The sequence below is a fragment of the Caenorhabditis remanei genome, chromosome V (assembly GCF_010183535.1).
Source record: "Caenorhabditis remanei strain PX506 chromosome V, whole genome shotgun sequence".
Taxonomy (NCBI): Eukaryota; Metazoa; Nematoda; class Chromadorea; order Rhabditida; family Rhabditidae; genus Caenorhabditis; species Caenorhabditis remanei.
The window spans coordinates 3,067,850-3,090,255 of NC_071332.1; the positions used below are offsets into that span (position 1 = coordinate 3,067,850).

The window sequence follows — 22,406 nt, forward strand, 5'->3', positions numbered from 1 at the left end:
TTTAAACAGAACTTTCAAACCACCTACACCACGCTGCCGATATTCTAAACACGTCGGTAAGGTAATGACTTGTTAAAGGCGTATTGTGGTCTGTTTTCATGTTTTCATGTCATAATGTATGAGTTTCGGCGAGTTCATTTTCATGATTCAAGAATTTTATTATTCGGTCGACAATCGACGATTATTTTTGTTGTATTTCTTCAATAAATTCGATAGAATACGGTCAATATTGATAGAAAAACATTAAAAACTATCGAAAATAACGCCAGAAATAGCAGAATACTGAAAAAACAACTTTACCCAAGTGGAATTTCTAGAAAATTCTCAATGACCAAACTTTCCGTTGGTTTTTTCAGTATTCTGCTGTGTCTGGCGTTATTTTCGATAGTTTTTAGTGTTTTTCTATCAATTTTGACCGTATTCTATCGAATTTATTGAAGAAATACAACAAAAATAATCGAAAATACCGTCAAAATTGAAAAAAATCAACGCTGCCGAAGTAGAATTTCTAGGCCACGGTTACCAATTTTCTTCGGCCTTCTCAATGACCAAACTTTCCGACGGTCACTCTCAACGGGTTGCGGACCGACTTAAAAAATTCTTGAAGTATGAAAATGAACTCGCCGAAACTCATACATTATGACATGAAAACATGACAACAGACGACAATACGCCTTTAAACGTCCAAACTTTGGCCCCGTTTTTCTCGAATACCAGACCTCGAGGGCAAAAACTGAATATATATTTGGAATCAGCGTTTTCTCAGCTTTCCAATGATATAGGTCACGTCTCATAACTCCACACTGACTCGATGACCTTCCCTAGTTAGCACCGTTTCCACTAACGTACACTACAAAAGGAGTCTCTCTTTCAAAAATGCTTTCGGGATGTTTGTTTCATTGGTCTCCGAATCAATTCAATCTTAATTGATCAAATCTACAAAGCAAATCACACTGATCAATAATCATTTATTTACTAAATACCATTTATACATATATTTACATCATCATCCAACCCGTATCATTTCCTCGTCCAATCCTTCTCAATATCTTCTTATCAATTTCATCGGGATTCCATGCGACGGCTTTGCGACAACCTATAAGATTGTGATTTGATCTACACACCTTCTCTGTGTTCTCACCTCGAACAACGGCTTCGTTTCATAAAAACCAATTTTCGGCACCAGTCGGAAGTTTCTCAGAATATGTACCAGCATAACTTTTTCATTTAACACTGAAAACTTTTGACCGATACAATTTCGGAGTCCCGCGGAGAATGGTATATAGTCATAGGAGTGTCTTTTGAGACATTCCTCCGGCAGGAATCTATCCGGATCGAACTTTTCGGGATTCTGATAGACTTGCGGGTTGCAGTGGAGTACTGTAGGCGAGATGGTGATGTTCCCTTCAGATGGGATCGTGATTCCGTCTGCAATAGTGTAAAGATTAGTTTTGATTGTTGTAGAGGAAGGATAGGTAGTTCAAGGTCTTCTTAGGAAAGAGAAGAAAACGTTTAATTATGTGGTGATGTCATTGGTTTTAATCAATCAAAAAAAGAAGTGTCTATGTTCGCCAATAACAAGAAAAAAGAAGAAATTGATAAGAAGGGTACTGTAGGTTTGTTCGTTGAATAGGCAGTGTTTTTTTTCAAAAACAAACAATATAGTTAGAATAAGAGAGAGACGAAGAGAAGACATACGCTCTAGCTTCACTGCGTCTCTCCCCTCTCTCCCCGAGTGAGCTCCCTGGTACCTAACTTCAACATCGCATATCTCAAAAGCGTAAGTAGCTATCAAAAAATTGTCAACTGCAAAAATAAAGAGCTTAATTTGATCTACAAAACAATATTATTTTCTTTGCAGTGAGGTAAATTCTGACAGATTTGGCAGTGTGCCAAAATTTAGGGGTTTTCAATTTTGCTTGGTCATATTTAAAGTATAACAACCAAAGAAGATTTTTGTAATCAAAATAGACAAAAATTTGTTGAGAAGACGCAGAGAAGTCAGACACTCTAGCCTCTCTGCGTCTCTTTTCTCCTTAATTCCAGCTAACCATCTTCAAAGACGCATATCTCAAAAGCGTAAGTAGCTATCAAAAAGTTGTCAACTACAAAAATGGAGCTCTACATTTTATCTGCACAAAAATATAAAAATTAAAAAGTTTTGACAAATCTTGGCACCGTGCCAGGCGGTTCAAAAAATTGCATTTTAAGCAGAGAGGTTACGATAAGAAGAGGGGCCGATAACCCAACTTTTCGGTTAAAAAAAAAATTTTTTGACTTGACGAAGCGCAGCTTCTACAGCACGATATCAAAATTAGAACGGCTTTTTTTGAGCAACTGCGCTCTGTTGAACTGTAGGATACAGTAAGACTACAGTAGACTACATACCATAGCGACACACCTACTACAGTATGACAATGACTACTACAGTAGGATAATGACTACAGTGGGATCAGCAGAGGACCGTACTACCCTAGGTTACTGTAGCAAAAACGCGGAATGTCAAATTTTTAGGTTACAAATCCTACAAACCCCCATTTTCCCTTTCTTGTCCAATCAAGTCTTCTCCTATCCCGTACCCATCTCACTTTCAATGACTAAATCAACACATTTTTGTGACCTACAGTAACCCAATCACCGCGTGACTTGGCGCCGGAAGCAAAACAGATCAAACATTGACTCCCCCTCTCATACCTATCACAATATCTTTCGTCAATTTCCGCTGCACGCCTGGCACCGGTGCAAACATGCGTTTCGACTCTTTCAGCACCCTTTCCGTATACTCTAAACGGTTTATCTTCTCCGACGTGACGTCTTCATTTGGGTCCTCGCCGAACACCTCCAGAATCTCACGGTACACGTTCTCCTGGACGTCCGCGTTGTGTGCAAGATTCCAGCACAACCAGGACAGCGAGGTGGATGTTGTGTCGTGACCGGCGAATAGGAAGGTGTCGACTTCTTTGCGGATGTCTTCTGAAGTCAACTCCATCGACTCCTCACTCGACAACAGGATATCCAGAAAATTCATTTTTCGCTTCGACGTTTCCTTCTCGACGGCTCCTGACGCCAACGCGGCACGTCTTTCGACAATGGCGTCGTTTGTAAATTTTTTGAGGACTAGGAGAAAGTCATCGTGCATTTTTTGATAGCCCAGTGCCCAGTAGACGAATTTGTTCCAGAGGAATGGGTTGAGCGAGTACTCGACCTGAAAAATTTAGTTAGTTTTGTAGATCAAAACTAGGCCTACATTTTTGCAATTGACAGTTTTTTGATAGCTATTCACGTTTTTGAGATACAAGGGAACAAAGACGCCGCACAAAGAGGGGGAGGGCGCAGACAGTCACACACCCTCGTCGTCTGCGTCTCTCTGTTTCTCGCTTCCAGTTACCTAACTTTAAAGACGCATATCTCAAGAACGTGAATAGCTATCAAAAAGTTGTCAACTACAAAAATGAAGCCCTTTTTTTGATCTACACAGCCAATACAAATTCAAAATAGTAGAATGAAACCTGGTGAGTTTTCAGTATGTTAAAGTTAACCAATTTTCAGGCAAAAATTTTTTTTGAAAGTTTTAACTTTCACCGCTTATATCTCAAATGCCTGAATAGTTAGAAGAAAGTTGTCAAGCTATAGAGTCCGAGAGAGCGCAGAGAAATGAGACACCCTCGCTTCTCTGCGTCTCTCTCTCTCTCTCTCTCTCTCTCTCTCTCTCTCTCTCTCTCTCTCTCTCTCTCTCTGAGCAGCCAATCTTCAAATGCGCGTATCTCAAAAGCTAGCGGAGCTATTAAAAATCTATCAACTACAAAAATGAAGCCCTTTTCTTTATCTACATAGCTCACTAAATTTTAAAAACTTTGCTCAGTCCTTAGGCTCACTATACCGCTTTGAAGTTCGCCGTCTTTCCACTCACCGTCAACTTATTGAATCCCTCCACCGCTTTCACATACTCATGATGATGTTCGATTTGAGCGTTAAACTTGATACCCATCGCAGTCCCACAAATAATATCCAGGGTGCATCGTTTGAAAAATGGGAAGAGATCTATGGTGTCCTGAGTTTCCATCGCTTTCTCGATGCAGTCGATGAGGATCTAAACTGAGACTGGTGATGGCCAAGAATTCTGGTGGCCTAACTTTTATTAGAATATGGTTACCTTCGATTCACTATTAAAGACATCCAAGTACCCTTCTAACTTTGCAAAATGAAACGCTGGCGTCAACATCTTCCGATGATTCTTCCACTTCTCCCCCTGCTCCATCAACAGGCCCCCACCGAGCCATGGCACCAGAAATGAGTAGTCGTCGCCCTTGTTCACTTCTGTAGAAGATTCTAGAATAGTCTGTAACCGAAATATTCCGATTTTCCGAAATTTTTTATTTTATAGGTACCGCGGCAGTCTTCCCGTTTAATGGCCAGACATAAATACGATTCATCACTTGAGTCCTCATCAAGTTTGCACCTTTCGCTCGAGCTTCGTTAGCCAAGTTAACAAAGATTTCGACGAAATCTAAAAAATATAAAAAAGAAAAAAGAAAATCCGTCGAGCCGGATTCGAACCAGCGACCTAAGGATACCCACTGACTCTACAGTCCTCCGCTCTACCAACTGAGCTATCGACGGCACGAGTCAACAGGGGGCGACAAGCACGTCACTTACCTTCCGTTGTCTTATTTTTGAAGAGGGACGCGTTGCCGAATATCGGATGAGCTGGTGGTCCTGGCATCTGAAGAACAGGGAAATCAGATGTCAATATGTTTTCTGTATTATGTAATTGCCCGAATTCCTTAATTAGCAAGTATTTTTTCTGTTCTCTGGAAGATACACAAGAACTTGAGTGGCATAACACACAATTAGATATTGCAAAATTTGATTGGAGGGTTGGAAAACTTGGATTCAGAAGACACAACGACTATTTAGAGGAAGTAATTATAATATACTTTACATATTTATTAGAAGATCGAAACCTGAATATTTTAGTGGAAAAAGTGAAAAAGTTGATGGAATTTCTTAGTTTGTAATTGTCTCCGAGATGCTCCAAATTTTTTGAAAGTTATATCATTAAGTAGATCAAAACTAGGCCTTCATTTTTGTAGTTGACAACTTTTTGATAGCTACTCACGCTTTTGAGATATGCGCCTCTTAAAATTGCCACCTGTTAGTGAGAGAGGATGAGAGGAAGAGACGCAGAGAAACGAGGTGCGCATGCGCTCTGTGGATAGAAGGATTGCTGAAACTGTCATAACTCAAAAGCGTGAGTAGCTATGAAAAAGTTGCCAATTGCAAAAATGGAGTTCTAGGTTTGATCTACTCAGAAAAATATAATTAATTAAAATCGGTTCAAGTTGAACAAAGTTATGAGCTGTCAAAGTTCACGAACATTTTCAATGTTTCAAAAAGTCGCAACTGTCAAAGCTTTGTATCTCAAAAGCGTGAGGAGCTATCAAAAAGTTGTCAACTACAAAAATAAAGCCTTGTATGTAATGTATACAGCAAATGTAAATTTGAAAAGAATAAAGCTAAACCTGAGCCGTGAAACTCTTTCAAAGTCGGTCATATTTCGGGATGGGGTTGAGAAGTACTGTAACACCACGGATTCCAATTTTTGGAAAACCATAGGAATACTGCTGGGAAATTGCGCCAGAAACACGCCAGCTTCTCAGAATCTTCCCTAAGGTACTCTAGGTACTACAGTAGCTCAAAACAGTTCAGTAGCCAAACCGATTTACCGTAAGCCACATTTTAATCTACCTTACCTTCCCTCCATAGATCCAGAACTTTCTCATCAGCCTGATATTATCATAGAATGATAAAAGGTACACCAAGAATAAGATGATGGCCACCGGAATTAGTATTGACATAGTTTTGGTAGCCTTGAAGAAGTGCAATGGGAAAGGACGACGTAAATAAGTCAATTAGCCGAAGGGGGATGGGCGGTACTGATTGACTTGTGAATGATTTGAAAAAGGGGCGGGGCTTCCAACAACACACAAACTACGATTCGATTTGAACTTTTCAAATTTAATAGGCTCCGCCCCTTCCCCTTGGACAGTTTGTAGCGTGTAACATATTGTTCAACTGATACCATCAGACGGGTATCAATTACCTTTTTTCTTTTTCTCGAGTGTCTCTTCTCTTCTGTTTGATATCGTCGTGCGTGCGGGTCTCTTGATAAGGGCGCCATAGATCTGGAAGAAATTTGAACAGGTTGCCGGTGATCTCAATTCTTTGATCATCGGGTGGGAGGTGATTTGCAACTGTTTCCTGCTTGTCTCGTTTTTGTGACAAGACAGGTCATGTTCTGATTTTGTTTGTTACCGCTTAAAAAACGAAAATTTTAGGGCTGGGGAGTGTGAGACGGGGTAAAGGGTAGGTAGGAAGTAAATTTTTGGAATTAATTTGGGAAATTTTTCAATGTTTCGAGGCTTAACGGGATGGGATAAAAGCATACCTGCAACACGGGCCAACGTGTAACTCGCTTAAAACTCAATATTATGAGTTGAAAAGTATACCAAAATGTAGATCTCGGCAAGCTCTATGTCTGTGGCCAACTACAGTACTGGTCATAAAGAATGGGACACTTGCAGTTTTTAGTTGAAAATGGTCAACTTTGTGACTGTGACACGGCCTCCCTGATAGTCTCACAATATTGATCTTTTATGGAGTGTATAGATCACAAACAGAGCTTCATTTTTGTAGTTGACCACTTTTTTATACCGTCACATCCTAAGAAGTTAGCAATCGTCAATGTAAATCGCTTAAAAATCTCCTCTTTTAGCACTTAAACAATGCAAAAATAACAAGGAAATATTTTGACTACCTGTAACTTCGTAGGATGTGCCCGTACAAAAACGTTGTCATCTCCAAAAATGAAGCTTTATTTGTGATCTATATACTCCATATACAATCGATATTGTGAGACTATCAGGGAGGCCGTGTCACACTCACAAAGTTGACCATTTTCAACTAAAAACAGAAAGTGTCGCATTCTTTATTGCCAGTACTGTCCGTACCGGATGGCTTTTGATTAATGTACTGCGAGTCGGAAAAATTGTTTTTACAAAACGCGAAAAGGGCCAAAAAAACCATTCTAGCCAGGGTTGAGTGGAATTCCGCGGTATTTTTTTCATTCCGCCTTCCGCCTTTTTTTCAGCGAAGCTATCCGTTTTTACCAAAAAACGACATTTAACACAAATGTAACCATTTTTTGGGGCGTTTTACAACAAAATAATATAAATGTCCCGCTTTCCGCAATTCAAAAAACTGCATTCCGCTCCACTATATTTTTCTACATAGAACTTACTGTGATCCTCATTTTTGTATATTTTTCAGCTCATAATGTTGCGATTCAAGCGAGTCACGCGCCGGAACGTTTTTTTTTAGAAAATCTGCAGAAGTTTCAATTTTGGTAAATGAAATGTTCTGAGCCAAACAGGAAGCAGGCAGTGTAAAATATACTTAATTTTCAGGATTTCCCCAAAAAATGTTCAAATTTTTTGAATCACGTTAGCACAAAACTAACTGGGACTATATTTGTGATTAGTAGACGTCTCCCTCTAGGTTATGATATAACCTTGACGGTTCAACAGACTTCTTGGCTTCTTATTTTTGTTCGCGTTCTCTCAGATACTCTCATCTGCGTTTATGTTCTATTATTAGCATCCCCACTGTTACAATAGCTTGGGGATGAGGCGGTAGGCGGACTCTAAAACCATAAGAACTCTTACTGTAATCACCCCCGATTTATGACTTCCTAAATCGTGACATTTCTCATTTCCGTTAGACATCGAATCATTTTGTACCCGTAAACATCATTGTCTCAGGTATTCTGCAAAACCTGTCTTGAGACACGTTTTGTACAACTTTGTAACAGTTGATCTTTGTAAGAACAGAAATCAGATTCGTCACAGTTTCGAATAACATTTGGAAGAATATTTTTTGGGTTGTTCAGAATCTCTAGATCTCACTATCAGATTCCAATTGTTAACAAAAATGTCTTCCTCATATAATTCCTTTCATCCTAATATGATATCATTTCTGCCTTGTGTCTTGTTCAGAACACAGTGTCTCTGCGGTCTCTTAACTCTCTCGCAGACTTATTTAGGTACCGATGACTTTTAAAAAGCGATTGTTATCTTTTTACTAGGAAGTTTCTTGTAAAAATAAAACCATTTTCTGGTCATTTGATTCTGATATTTTTTTGATTGGGAGATGATGAGGCCCATACTCCAAGGGTACAACGAATGAGACTTGTTTTGGAGGGTTGGAGGGTACTTTGGTTTTATGCGGACCAAAACGAACCGGCGCGTAACTCGCTTTAAACTCAATATTATGAGATGAAGAATATACTAAAATGTAGATCTCGGCGAGCTCAATATTTCTGACCTGAAAATTTGTATTCGAATTTGTAATCGGCATGCATTTTTGGGCTCTATTCCAGTTTAGATGTCCTTTGAAAACTTGAACGTCCCAGAAAACACTTAGACGTCCCTTAAATCACTCAGACGTCCTTTGAAATATTTAAACGTCCTTTCGGATCCCAAATATGTTCAAAAATGTTTAAACGTCCCGAAAAACATTTAGACGTCCCAAAAAACATTTAGACGTCCCATCAAATATTAAGACGTCCCTTGAAGTCTGAAAATTTGGTTTTAAATAATTAGACGTCCCAAAAAACATCTACTAAAAGTCACTGAAAGTGTTCAAGGGACGTCTAAATATTTTTGGGACGTTTAAATGTCTTTTGGGACGTCTAAATCTTCAGAACTGTTTTTTGGGACTTTAAGGGACGGCTAAACATTTTATGGGACGTGTAAACGTTTTTTGGGACGTCTAAACTTTTGAAAAGACGTTGCGAAAGGCCGTTTGTGCGAAAGGCCGTTTAAGTGTTTCAAGGGACGTTTAAGTGTTTTTTGGGACGTTTTTAAAGGACATCTAAACTGGAATAGAGCCCATTTTTGCGTCAAGTACGATGCATGCACACAGTGCATCATATCTGACGACATTAATGGTTTACCTATTCAAATTTTCAAGTTCCCGAAAAATTTTCGGGAAATCTGGAAACGTTTTTCCCTCGTTTTATTCGGCTTCGGTACATTTCGCAACCGCAGAATTTGCAACCTGCCGTTTTGAAACCGAAACATTGAAACATAAAATGTGATACTCAAATTCAAAATGTTCTTTTGGGAAATGCTGGTTGCGAAACGATCAGTTGCGAAATGTCCGAAAATCAATATTATGAGCATAAAAATATACCTAAATGGAGATCTCGGCGAGTTCTATGTCTGTGGCCTACTACGGGCCGGATGACTATTCGTAAATGTGCCACAGGCCGGGATAAAGTTAAAAAAAAACACGAAAATGCCAAAAAAAGCCACTATAGGCCGGCCCGTCAGAGACATGGAACTCGTCGAGATCTACGTGTTTTAGGCGAGTTACGCGCCGCCCCAGTTTGCAAGTGCCGCAAATTTCGTGATTATTCAAACAATACCGCCTCGACACATTTGTTACACATTTATTACAGAAGTGGAAAACAAATCACATCAAATCCTTTTAATCAATTTCACTGGAATCCCCCTCGATGGCTTAGACACAGCCTCGAAACACGGCAAGCTTTCATCAAACTTCAGCGTTGGCTCAATCCGATAATTGCGGACCAAGTGGGCGACCATCACCTTCTCGTTCAAAATCGAGAACTTTTGACCGATACAATTCTTGACTCCGGCAGAAAACGGCACGAAATCATAGGGGTGTCGTTTGGCACATTCTTCAGGAAGAAAGCGATCCGGGTCGAAGATTTCCGGGTTTTTGAAGACGTGATGGTTTTTGTGGAGAATGAATGGGGAGATGGAGATGTTGGCGCCGGCGGGGATCGTGTAGCCGTCTGGAATTTTTCAATTTTTGTAAGGTAGCTAGATCGATGTTAGCTCTCTATAGGTCTGCAAGGTTTTCAGATATGCGCCTTTAAAAATAGGTAGAGACGCAGAGAAGCGAGGGTGTCTCGTTTCTCTGCGTCTCTTTTTTTGGGCTATCTAACTTTGAAGCTTCGTATCTCAAAAGTGTGAATAGCTATCAAAAAATATTCAATCACAAAAACAAAGCCCATGATACAATCTTCATTTCTGTAGTTGATCACTTTTTGATAGATCTGCATGGCTTTGAGTTATATAGCTTGAAAGACAGGTTCTCTGCGCACTCTCTCAAAATTGTGGATAGATATGAAAAATTGATAATTACAAAAATATAGCTCTAGAATTTATCTAAATTTTTGTAGTTGACAACTTTCTACTAGCATCTCTAGGTTTTGAGATATGTGCCTTTAAAAATAGGCAATATGAGCCAAGAAAAGGAGAGAGACGCAGAGAAGCGAGGGTGACTCGTTTCTCTCCGTCTCTTTCCTGGATGTCACAGCAAAAGGTTGTCAACTACAAAATCAATCTTCACACAATTTTTCACATTTTTTTAGTTTACTACTTTTTGATGGCCCTTCACGCTTTTGAGATACACCGCTTTGAAATTAAAGGTGAGAGAGAGAGTGAGGGGAAACGTAGACATGCAGACACTCTCGCTTTTCTGCGTCTCCCTTCATCTTCAAATGCGCATATCTCAAAATCTAGAACAGCTATTAAGAAGTTGACCATTACAAAAATATTGCCCTAATTTCGATCTACCCAACTAACCAATCTCCATCTCATTCTGCAACTGTCTCTCCACTGCTGGCACGGGTGCAATAATCCGTTTCGACTCTCTCAACACCCTATCCAAGTAGTTCAGCTGATTTGCTTGCTCATAAGAGATGTCACCATTCGGATCCTCCCCACACACCTCCACCAACTCTTCATAAACGTTCTGTTGGACATCTGGGTTATGAGCAAGATTCCAACAGGACCACGAACAAGAAGTTGTCGTTGTGTCGTGTCCTCCGAACATGAATGTATCAACTTCTTGTCTTAAATCTTCCTCAGTGAATACATTGGACTCTGTCTTACTCAGCATCAAATCGAGGAAATTCATACTTCGTTTTGATCTGGATTTTTCAGCTTCACCGGATTCCAGAGCTGCTTTTCTTTCGGCGATGATCTAAATTCCTTATAATTGATCACAAAATAAAAATCTCAAAAAGAACTTACATCTCCAGTAAATTTTTTCAAGGTGTAACAAAAGTCATCTTGTCGCTTTTTGTGTCCGAAAAGCCAGAAGAGGAAGGGATTCCACATGAGAGGGGAGTAGGCGTATTCGAGCTGAAACTTGGAAGTGTGAAAGGTTATCAAAAAATTGTCAACTACAAAAATGTAGAGCGGGATAAGATCTATATTTTTACAGTTGACAAAATTTTGGTAGCATTGCTAGCTTTAGAGATATGCGCTGTTGAAGTTGGGTAGCTAGAAGTGAGAGAGAGAGCAAGAGGGTGAGAGACGCAGAGAAGTCACATACTCTCATTTCTCATTTGTCTCTTTCATATACCAATTTGGCAGAAAGTGTGTAATGTCTAAATCATGTGCTTAAAACCAAAAAATATTTAAAACCTAAGCAGAAAAGCCAACTACTCTCGCTTCTCTGCGCCCTCTTGTTCTCTGACTTCCTGCAACGGTTTTTTAAAAGCCTATATCTTAAATACTCGCAAGAATATCAAAAAGTTGTCAACTACAAAAATGTAGAGCTGGACTAGATCTATATTTTTACAATTGACAAAATTTTCATAGCATTGCTAGCTTTAGAGATATGCGCCTTCAAAGTTTGATAGCTGGAAGTGAGAGAGAGAGAGAGTGAGAAACGCAGAGAAGTCAGACACTCTCGTTTCTTTGCGCTCTCTACAAAACTGTATATCCAACATACCATCATCGCAGTATACCCCTCGACTGCTTGCAGATACGGATGCTCATGATTAAACTGAGCACTGACTTTCGTTCCCATCGCAGTTTCACAAATCACATCCAGCGTGCACCGGTTTATATAAGGATGAAGGTTGACAGTTTCTCCATTTTCAGAGAATTTCTCCAGACAGTCAACAAGAATTTTCGATTCCTGATTGAAGACGTCAAAGTATCCTTCTAACTTTGCAAAGTGGAATGACGGGGTGATCAGTTTACGGTGGTTTTTCCAACGCTCCCCGACGCTGTAATATGGAAAAATTAGAGAAGGAAAATGCGCTCTACCGCACTTACGAAACAAGTAGTCCACCGCCGATCCACGGCCCAAAGAAGTCATAACTCTCTCCTTTGTGAATTTCTGTGGTAGACTCCAGAATCTTGGCAGTAGCTTTGCCGGTTATCGGGTAGACCAAAAGTTGTCCGGGTAACAAGAATCGGATGACTGACTTGCCTTGGTCACGTGCCTTGCGGGCCTCCTCTTGCATCATTTTTATTAGTCCTGAAATGGAATTAGAAAGTGCGCTCTATTGAACTCTTGTTACCATGACTCGTCTCATTCTGAAACATTGACATATTCCCGGTTAGCCAGTGACCTGGGGGTCCTGGTATCTTTGAGCCATAATAGTTGGCCTTCCGGATGCTTTGCAATTTTTTGAATAGGGAAAATAGGACAAGGACGGCGAAGGAAATAAGAATTGGTAATAGGAGAGCCATTTTTTGAGTTGGTTGTGTTTTACCGGTTGTCTTATATACCACTGTCTATGATGATCAATGGGTAGACTCTACCCAAATCGTGCAGTCAGACAAATGTGTAGTTTGTATTGATGGAGGCAACTTTGTTGGAATCTTTCAACAGTATTATGCAGTTAAAATGTTTAATTTTTATATATTTAGATTCATCAAGATTAGAGCTTCATTTTTGTAGTTGACCAATTTTTTCTAGGACTTTTCCCTGGAAAGTTACAAGCAAAAGTACCAGGTTCTCCACTTTAAAGGCGCATATCTCAAAAGCGTGAATAGCGATCAAAAAGTTGTCAACTACAAAAATAAAGCTCTGGTTTTGATCTACACAACCATATTAAAATTAGATAACCTTAATCACTTTTAAGACCAGGGCACTCTTTTAAAATAGATCGTTTTCACCTCATCGGTATTTCGTACAATACAAAGTACGGAATGAAAGGAGGTAAATTGCTATCAGCAGAGCGTAGCAGGACAAACAAATTTAATGGGATGGGAGGGGTAAGTATTTTGTTTTGGTTTTTTTTGGGAAATTGAAGTGGTTGGAAATTGTGTTCGCTGTTTTTTTTTAAATTGGCGGTCTATTATTAATGACAGATTCTGTGTCAATATTGAAATGCTCAAACCCCTGCTCAGAAAGATTTTGTTATTTCTTATTTTGTTAAGAAAATATTCGCAGAGATCAAAAAGTGAACTCGATAGATTCTAGTGTTCCCCAAATTCGTTAATTAGCAAGTATTATTCTGTTCTATGGTAGATACACACCTGAAAGAAGTACTTGAAAGTGTATGGCATAACACACAATGTTGGAGAATAGAGTGACGGATTCAGAGGACACAACGGTTGTGATACGTGTTGAACATGAAAACAGTCAAATTTAACGAGAACTGGATTTTGAGATACAGTCCCGTTATATACAATTTGGCCTTTTTTAGTCGAAAATCACTAACTTTGAGAGGGTGTTACGATATCACAGATTTTCCCACAATGTAAACTATGTATAAACTATACAGAACAAGAGTAAAGCTTCATTTTTGTAGTTGCCAATTTTTTTGTACGTACCGACACTCCCTAGCAAGTTACAAATCGAAAAAGTCATTTCTCTCTGAAATTGATCAATTTCAGTGCAAAATTCTGCGATTTTTAGCTGTCCCTTTAGAATGACCATAACTGTACATAGCTTTTGTAGAACAATCAGTGATACCGTAACACCCTTTGGTCATTTTCAATTGAGAAAGATCAAATTGTATATCTTACTGTAACATAAAAGTTTAGTACCAGTATCAGACACATATGTAATTGCCTATTAAAATTATGTACCGTAATATAATGTCTTTCTGAATTTGACACATGAAAGTCAGAAGTGGAGACTTTTACAGCTCCACTGATACCAGATGAGTAATATGTTTAAGAAACTGAAAAAAACCAATAAAGTACATTTTGAGTTACCGTAGAACCTGTAACCCATATTTCGAATAACTTCAACTTTCCATTGTTACATATTCTACAGTATGTAGAAAATAGGATATGGCGTTATGATAGAGGTTTTTAAAGTGACCAGTCCGCCACCCTGCCCTTGGTAGGTAGACATAGAACTCGCCAAGATCTACATTTTGGTATATTTTTCAGCCCTTAACAGTGCGTTTTAAGCAAGATACGCGCCGGCCCATGCCGGTCAAGGTAAGAAAAAAGGCACCTAGGGAAAACAACGGACCACACTTAATTATTCATGATTCACTAAATTTTAGTCATGATCGACCTTTTACAAAAAATCATTTCATTACAGACCCCTGACTAATTTTCCCCCGACCTATGATAAACTGATTGTTGATCCCTCACTCCTTCCTCCTCCTCCCGACATAAATCCCTCAAATAATTCCGTCTCCTGCAAAAGAAGCTACAAGCCGCTACCCGAGTGATCATCAAAGATTATGGCTATTGCGCAATCATGTGTACATTTCCCGCCGATCCAGTTCCCACGTGCGAATTGAATAAGTCCATTGTTTACAGAATGTTTCTGGTGAGAGGGGGAGCACAAAGCAGAATAGACGGCGGTACTGGAGCCCCCCATGCCCGAGGCAAAACTTTTTTCCCCTACCGCCGCCGTAACCGGAATTGTTACTACTCGAGTGTTTGTGTTCTTTGACGGCTCTCTCCCTCTTTGACAGCATACCGATGACTAGCCGTACCTGCCAACCAAATCACACAGACTGATACAAAAAAGTTGCCAACCCATGGTCAGTAGGGGCGCTATCCCCCACCCAGGGGCGCATATATAAGCGAGAGTTAGACGGCTCGCCGTTTAGGTACACCTCTCGACATGCGTTATCACTTGGCAACAACACTTGGTCTCTTACTTTGGTAGGTTGGAAGTTGAGAAGAGAGTTAATTCTAGTTCCAAAAATTTCAGTTTGAATTCGGGCGCCGCTCAAGTGGAGCAGTTGAATCCGGGAAGATACTATGCGAAAGCCGCTCCGGTGCTCACTCCAGATCTGTTACGGCCTTGCTTGACACCTCCATGTCCAGTAGCTACGATGGGGCCGGGGCCAGCAGGACCGGCGCCTGGAGGACCAATGGGTCCAGGACCCGAAGACAACCTTCCAACCCCTCCACCAGAGTACCCATCCCAGCAGCCAGTGTATCCGGGTGGACAGACGCCACAAGGGTATCCAGCTCAAGGGCAACAGGGGTATCCACAACCTGGAGCGCCTCAAGCTCCTCAAGGGTATCCTCAGCAGGCGCCACAGGCTCCACAGGCTCCTCAAGGCTATCCCCAACAGTACCCTCAGGGACCACAACCTGGAGCTCCACAGGCTCCTCAAGGCTATCCCCAGCAGTCTCCTCAGGCTCTCCAGGGATACCCCCAGCAGGCCCCACAAGGATATCCTCAACAAGCTCCCCAACAGTACCCACAGCCTCAAGGAGCCCCGCAAGGCTATCCTCAACAAGCTCCCCAACAGTACTCTCAGGGACCACAACCTGGAGCCCCACAAGGCTATCCCCAACAAGGACCTCAAGGACCCTACGCTGACCCGGCTCTAGGATACCCCCAGCAAACGCCACAAGGATATGCTCAACAGGCTCCCCAACAATACCAACAGGTCCCCCAGCAGCCACCAAAAGGATATCCTCAACAAGCTCCTCAGACACCCCAAGGTTATCCCCAAGACCCTTCCCAATATGGTCCGGCTCCAGGTCCCCAGCAACAACAACAAAATCTCTACCCATCCCAGCAACAACTTCAAGGATACCCACCACAGCAGCCACAACAGCAGTACCCACAGGCTCCTGGACCCCAACAGTACCCACAAGGTCCGGGACCTCAAGGTTTAGGACCCCAAGGTCTGGGACCCCAAGGCCCCCCACCCCAGCAACAAGTGCCATCTTACAACCAACCTGAAGCACTCCGCCAGGAAATCGATCAAATCCAGGAGGGACCAATGGCGCCAACCCGCGGGAACCGTATTCAGTTTGGAGATGAAGCGCAAGCGGTTTTCAGCAAAGCAGTGTACAACGCCTTGGGAGCACCTGCTCCACGAGCCGGAGAATATTTGCAACCCGCGAGAGCACCTGGCGCGGAGCCAGCTGGAGCCAAGGACCCGTTCACCTATGCGAATTACTTCATTGGAAGTAATAAGAAATCGGATTTGGATTTGGAGTGAATGTAGATTTGTGACGGATGCGAACCCTTTTTACGACGATCTTTAACTATTTATCTTGTTTTTTTAAATTAAATTTTAAATATTGTATTTTGTATTGTAACATCATTCCAAGACACATAATAAATATTTGAATGACAACAACTATGTACACTGTTTGCTCTTTTTCTCGGTAAATAAATAAATATGTGTGGAGGACAAAGAGTATAATTGAGTCAAGTTCCAGATGGTGACGTAGAGAACTAAGAATTCAGATTCCGTCATTTCCGTTTGTAGTTGACAACTTTTTGGGTACAGTAGCTCAATCTTCGGAAAGTTTATTAGGGACGTTCGGATCTTCATTTCCATACTTGAGAGCCCCTAACAGCAAAAAGTGTTACTTTTGGAGAGGGCGCAGAGAAGTCAGACACTCTGGCTTCTCTGCGCTCTCTCACTTCTAAGTACCTCACTTTAAAGGTGCATATCGCAAAAGTGGGCGGAGCTATCAAAAAGTTATCAACTACAAAAATGAAGAACTTGGTTAGAACTGTACAGTGAATATAAAATTAAGCATTTTGGTGCACATCTGACTTTTTGACGGTGCTTCGAATTCAGCGAGTTCAAATTTTACTCGACAGACCTGTGACTTGTAAGGAAAACGTTCAGAAGTTGTGCAGGGTGAAATCCTCTTCGGGTGGTGCATTCAATTTGATTATCACGTCATAAACATTTACATATCTTTAATTTTCCTTGAAATCGTTGAAATCCCGATCACAGATGTTAACCGCATCCCTTTTTCAAAAATTCTGATAGAATTATAATTTTTAAACCCTCGCCACGGTGTCAAATCTAGTACCACTGTCTTAAATTTAATATGATTGTGTGTATCATATCTAGCTCGTCTTTTTTGTAGTTGACAACTTTTTGATAACTCCTCACGCTTTTGAGATATGCGCTTTTAAATATGCGTCTCTTCTAATCTGAAATTAAACAAAACCAAGAATTTTTAAAGATCAAATCATATTATTTCATTGTGTGCAGTTTGCAAAATATACAAAAACAAGTTGGTCGAGTCGAAAGAAGTCTTATGCCTTGACAGTCTTGGCCTTGTTGGCTCCGATCCAATAAGCGGCGGTCTGGAATGGAGCGTAGGCTGGAACGGCCGCTGGGATGGCAGCTGGAGCAAAAGCTGGAGCAGCTGGAGCGAATGCTGGAGCAGCGGCAACTGGAAGTCCGTTGACTGAAGCAGCGGCAAGAGCTGGAGCAGCAGCGATCATTGGTGAAGCCATTGGAGCTGGAGCGTAGGCTGGAGCGGCGAAGGCTGGAGCTGGGGCGTAGGCTGGAGCAAAGGCTGGAGCTGGAGCAAAAGCTGGAGCTGGAGCGAAAGCTGGAGCAGCCAGAGCTGGAGCATACGCTGGGGCAGCGAGTCCTGGAGCAAAAGCTGGGGCTCCGAGAGCTGGAGCGTAGGCTGGAGCTGGGGCGGCGGCGACGACTGGAGCGGCGGCTCCACCGAACAAGGCTTGGTAGAATGGAGAGTAGGAGGTGGAAGGCCACGCGGCGAGTTGGGCGGTGGAGACGGCGAACAAGGTGCAGAGGATGCTGAAAATAGGTAGAGATGGTTTGGGATGGGGTTGCTGACTAGGGAATGGTCTAAACTGACCGTGGAGTTCAGAAACGGGACCTAGCACAATCGATAGACAATCAAATTTTAATGGGAAATCAGTTTTCAAAAAGTGCTGAATGGCCTCCAGAATCCAGATATTCTAGTCTGAAAATGCAAACTTAATACATGTGATTTACTCGATTTTTCATCCGAATTCAGTTGTGTTTCGTCCCAAATATCACGGCACCTGAACATCCCTCTCGGCCAGCGATTCGTGGTCGAGTGGTGAGTGCGTCTGTCTATGAAGCACGCTATGCAGGTTCGACCCCCGCTTTTTCAAACTTTTTTTGTTTTTTCTATTCTTCCTTATTTTTTACTTTTTGAGCCGTTTTTCTATTACATCTAACCAAAACTGCGAACGGTTCTGAATCACATGAAGTAATTTGAGAGTTAAGCGAATCAGAAGTACCGTCAACGATATTATCTACGACAAGACGGATATAAAATACTCACGGCGCAGTTTTGGTTTGATGTAATAGAAAAACGGCTCAAAAAGTAAAAAATAGGGAAGAATAGAAAAAACAAAAAAAGTTTGAAAAAGCGGGGGTCGAACCTGCATAGCGTGCTTCATAGACAGACGCACTCACCACTCGACCACAGATCGCTGGCCGAGAGGCATGTTCAGGTGCCGTGATATTTGGGGTGAAACACAGCTAAATTTGGGTCAAAAATCGAGTAAATCACATGTATTAAGTTTTGATTTTCAGACCAGTATATCTGGATTCTGGAGGCCATTCAGCAATTTTTGAAAACTGATTTCCCATTAAAATTCGATTGTCTATCGATTGTGCTAGGTCCCGTTTCTGAACTCCACGGTCAGTTTAGACCATTCCCTAGTGAGGCTTAAAGGACGCGCTTTAGGCTTAGGCTTAAGAAATTGCAAAGACTCATCAAAGCGCCGCTTAGGCTTGAGTTTCACAGTTTTCTGTGACTTAGGTTTAGACTTCAGCTAGATGAGTTGCTTTAAGTTTAGGCTAACTGTCTAAAGGTCGTTTAGGTTTAGGCTACGGCCCAATGACTCAAGGGCTTTTGAGGTTGTTTAGGCTCAGCGAAAACGGGCCGCTTAGGCTTAGGCTTAAGCGATCGCTGGGAGACTCGCTTAGGCTTGAACATAAATTGGAAAAACTGAAATTCTAGCCAATTCCAAAACTGAAAAACTTACGCGACAGACTTCATGATGCAAGTGATTGATAAACCAAGCGGATGGCTTCTCCACCGGTGCATTTCATCCGTCTTATATACCAAAGGCAGAGCAAACTAGAGATTACGGTATCAGTCTCCGTCTCCCCCAGCTCCCTCCTGCATTTTTTATGTTCTCTCGTTGAGGGGTAAATACCAAGGCGCGAAAAAAACCTTCCCCCTCGCGGCTGCCGTTCTTCTTCGTCTTACCGCGAGGAAAGATCAGTAGAGGCAGAACTAGAGAAAGGGGAAGTTTGAGGTGTCAGTTACTTTTTTGTCGGCACACACGGGAGGGATGATGATGAGCCGGTTTTACTACCACCGGCAGATATGTTTGCAGTTTATGCACTTTCACGCAGTAAGACTGGAATCCACCTATTGTTTATATAATACATTGCGCAATTTATATGTGTTTGATCGAATTGTATTGTATAGGTGAGAAGAATTGGCAGCTATCGGAGCAGCAAGTTTCGGCGGTGGTGGAGGGCAAAGATTGTGCCGTATAAGGAGATGGTGGTGTGTAGTTTGGACGGAAATTGCGGAGGGATTAGGTGAAAAAACGCAATTTGGAAGACTTGGGGACTGTAGATATAAAGATTTTTAAAAATTGAGGAATACAGGTGATTCTGCTGCGTCAAATCAAAACCATCCTGGCAAAATCTGGTACAAATCAGAATCGTCGGTGCTAATTACCTGGTTTTTTTTGGACAGTTTTGATTAGAACCAGAGTATGGTTCAAGAAATCCATTGATCTTCGGATATCAAAATTTGAGCCTAAGCCTGAGCAATTCATTTAGCTCAAGCCTGAGCCTAAATCACAGAAAAATGGGAAGCTTAAGCCTAAGCGGTTCTTTGTGAAGCCGTTGCGATTTCTTAAGCCTATGCCTAAGAGGATCCTTGAGCCTTCCCCCAAGCCTAACAAGAGAAGTCTTTGGAGACGGCACTTTCAAACTATCTACAAATTCGGTCATGGGTAATTTCGACTACGTGGAGTCCATTTCTGTAGTCAAAACCTGCTAAATGTCTCTGCGAGCCGAGTTATGAGACTTTTCATCTCAAACTTTTCATATGGTTAATGTTGTAAAGCGAATCCTTAAGCCTTTGTCTAAACTACTTTGCAAGCTTCAGCGATACATCAAGCCAAACACTAAGCAACCTTGTGTACCCATCCCAAGCCATCTCTCATTTTTTCGGTTACAGATTTTTTGCTGAGTTTAGAATCACAGCTTCAGACAGTTTCAGAAAAACTTCTAACAGTTTGAGATTTCAGAAATAAAAGGCTACAAAAGTATATCAGGCTAATGAAAGTGTCCCAAATTTCGAAATTATAAAAACTGGATTCTCTTGTTAAGTAAAGTTCCAAAACGGTTCTAAAATGTCTTGTCGTCAACTGAGGAAGAATCACGGATGCACATCTTCTCGGAGCCCAATAAATAATAAAAAAACACTTGGAAACTTTATTGACAAAATGAAGACATCGGTGTCGAAAAAACAAGGATATTGGCAGTTTTCCGTTGAGAATTACAAATTTGCGACTGTCTGAAGGTGTCCCTTACTATCTCATATTGTCAACTATCGATGGGTTGAGGGCGGTTCACAGAGAATTTCAGATTATCTATACCATAGCTGTTCGGAAGTGAAGACGGAAGTAAGTTGGAAGGAAATATTTTGACTGTTTGAAACTGACGGCAATAAGAAAAAGTTAGTTAGTTGTATTGAAGGAAGAATTCAAGCATAAAAATCCCAACATTTAACTCATCTGGTACCAGTGGACCAGAGTTGCACGGTAGTGAAAATTTCTTATCCGGAAGTCGAAAGTCGCAAGTGATTTTCCTTATCCGGAAGTCGGAAGTCGGAATGACATTTTCTTATCCGGAAGTCGGAATCGATTTTCCTTATACGGAACTCGGAAGTCGGAATGGAAAAAATGCTTGGAAGTCGGAAGTCGGATGTTGGAATTCCATGCAACTCTGCAGTGGACTTGAACAAATTTCCATTTCCGACTTCCGTGTGTCAAAATCAGCTGGTTTTTTTAGTTAAATGATGGAACTTTTATGCTCTAAGGGTAGTTTCGCCATCAATACAACTAATTTACTTTAATTTATCTTATTCCGATATAATTTCACAACCCTTTTTTCTTTGGCTGCAACGACTGATCCCGGAATTTCTGAGTTAAAGTGGCGTTTTCAATTTTTCCTTCATTACAGCCCTGGCTTCTTCTAAGCCGTCCTGTAGATTTTTGACCATCATCTTTCATTCAATAAGCCATCTATTCATAATGATTCCTTATTAGCAGACCACATTCCGTAACTCTCTCTCTTTCCCTCTATTCTTCCCCTCTCCCGAAACCAATGAAAAACGATCTCCGCCGCTCTTATACCAATACGCGTTCTTTTCTTTTTCAACGCGTACGTAGACGGGTGGGCATGGCTTATGGCACAATGCCCTTGCAAACGGAGGAATATAAAAGTGGCGGTGGTGCCCGCACCGAAGTACATCCATCGATCACTTCCTCATCTCAACATGCAAACCTTCTCGTGAGTTTTCAGTTTTCACACTTTTCTCATTTTTCTTAAAATCATATTTCCAGAGCTGTCCTCCTTGCTTTGGGTCTCTTCTCCGGAGTCTCGGCTCAACTCGCCGCCTGGCCATCTCAGAGCTACTCTCCATTCTACCAAGCCATGTTCGGAGCCGCCAGCACTCCAGTCCTCTCCGCTCCAGTCGCCAAGACCGCACCATCCGCCATCCCACTCGCTGCTCCAGCCCTTGCTCCAGCATTCGCCCCAGCTCCAGTGCTCGCCGCTCCAGCACCACTCTTGGCTCCACCAGTCTACGCCGCTCCACCACCGGCACCAGTCTTCGCCGCTCCAGCTCCACTTTTGGCACCACGTCCAGTCCTTGCTGCTCCAGCTTTCGCTCCAGTCCTCCGTGCACCAGTCCTCGCTGCGCCAGCTCCAGTGTTCGCTGCTCCAGCATTGGCTCCAATCGCCCCAGTCCTCGCCGCACCAAGATTCGTCCCAGCATACGCTCCATTTGCCAGAGCTGCCATGTTCATCGGATCCAACAAGGCTAAGACGTAAGCTATCGGTTATTTTTGGGATAGATTGACCATTATTTTATTTTCAGCGCCTAAGAAGGTTTCCCCTCTCCACAACTCTTCTTGCTCAAGAAGTCAACACGTACAACGACCATTTGTTTCTGTATAAATCGAATTGAATTCTCACCTTGCCCTAATCTTTTCATACTGTGCCGTAATTATTTGTTATTCCTTCCGTCTAATAAATTATGCACAATTATTCTACGCTTTGCTGACAAATC

At 41.7% G+C, this 22,406-nt stretch overlaps 4 protein-coding genes across 4 annotated transcripts; 2 read left to right on the plus strand and 2 right to left on the minus strand.

The window, feature by feature from the left end:
- Nucleotides 1-1,042: 1,042 nt before the first annotated feature.
- On the minus strand, nt 1,043-5,858 carry GCK72_016990 (uncharacterized protein; the record flags this gene model as incomplete). Its single annotated transcript, XM_053731813.1, has 8 exons — nt 1,043-1,096; nt 1,142-1,428; nt 2,695-3,205; nt 3,911-4,090; nt 4,154-4,339; nt 4,389-4,507; nt 4,657-4,723; nt 5,754-5,858. The coding sequence occupies 8 exons, from the start codon at nt 5,856-5,858 to the stop codon at nt 1,043-1,045; spliced, it is 1,509 nt and encodes a 502-aa protein (XP_053580726.1).
- Nucleotides 5,859-9,539: 3,681 nt separating this feature from the next.
- Nucleotides 9,540-12,581, minus strand: GCK72_016991 (uncharacterized protein; the record flags this gene model as incomplete). Its single annotated transcript, XM_003105853.2, has 6 exons — nt 9,540-9,880; nt 10,677-11,076; nt 11,127-11,237; nt 11,833-12,112; nt 12,162-12,366; nt 12,410-12,581. 6 exons carry the CDS (start codon nt 12,579-12,581, stop codon nt 9,540-9,542), a joined length of 1,509 nt encoding a protein of 502 aa, XP_003105901.2.
- Nucleotides 12,582-14,928: 2,347 nt separating this feature from the next.
- On the plus strand, nt 14,929-16,270 carry GCK72_016992 (uncharacterized protein; the record flags this gene model as incomplete). Its single annotated transcript, XM_053731814.1, has 2 exons — nt 14,929-14,969; nt 15,019-16,270. The coding sequence occupies 2 exons, from the start codon at nt 14,929-14,931 to the stop codon at nt 16,268-16,270; spliced, it is 1,293 nt and encodes a 430-aa protein (XP_053580727.1).
- A 5,341-nt stretch (nt 16,271-21,611) lies between these two features.
- Nucleotides 21,612-22,168, plus strand: GCK72_016993 (uncharacterized protein; the record flags this gene model as incomplete). Its single annotated transcript, XM_003105868.2, has 2 exons — nt 21,612-21,625; nt 21,679-22,168. 2 exons carry the CDS (start codon nt 21,612-21,614, stop codon nt 22,166-22,168), a joined length of 504 nt encoding a protein of 167 aa, XP_003105916.2.
- Nucleotides 22,169-22,406: the final 238 nt, after the last annotated feature.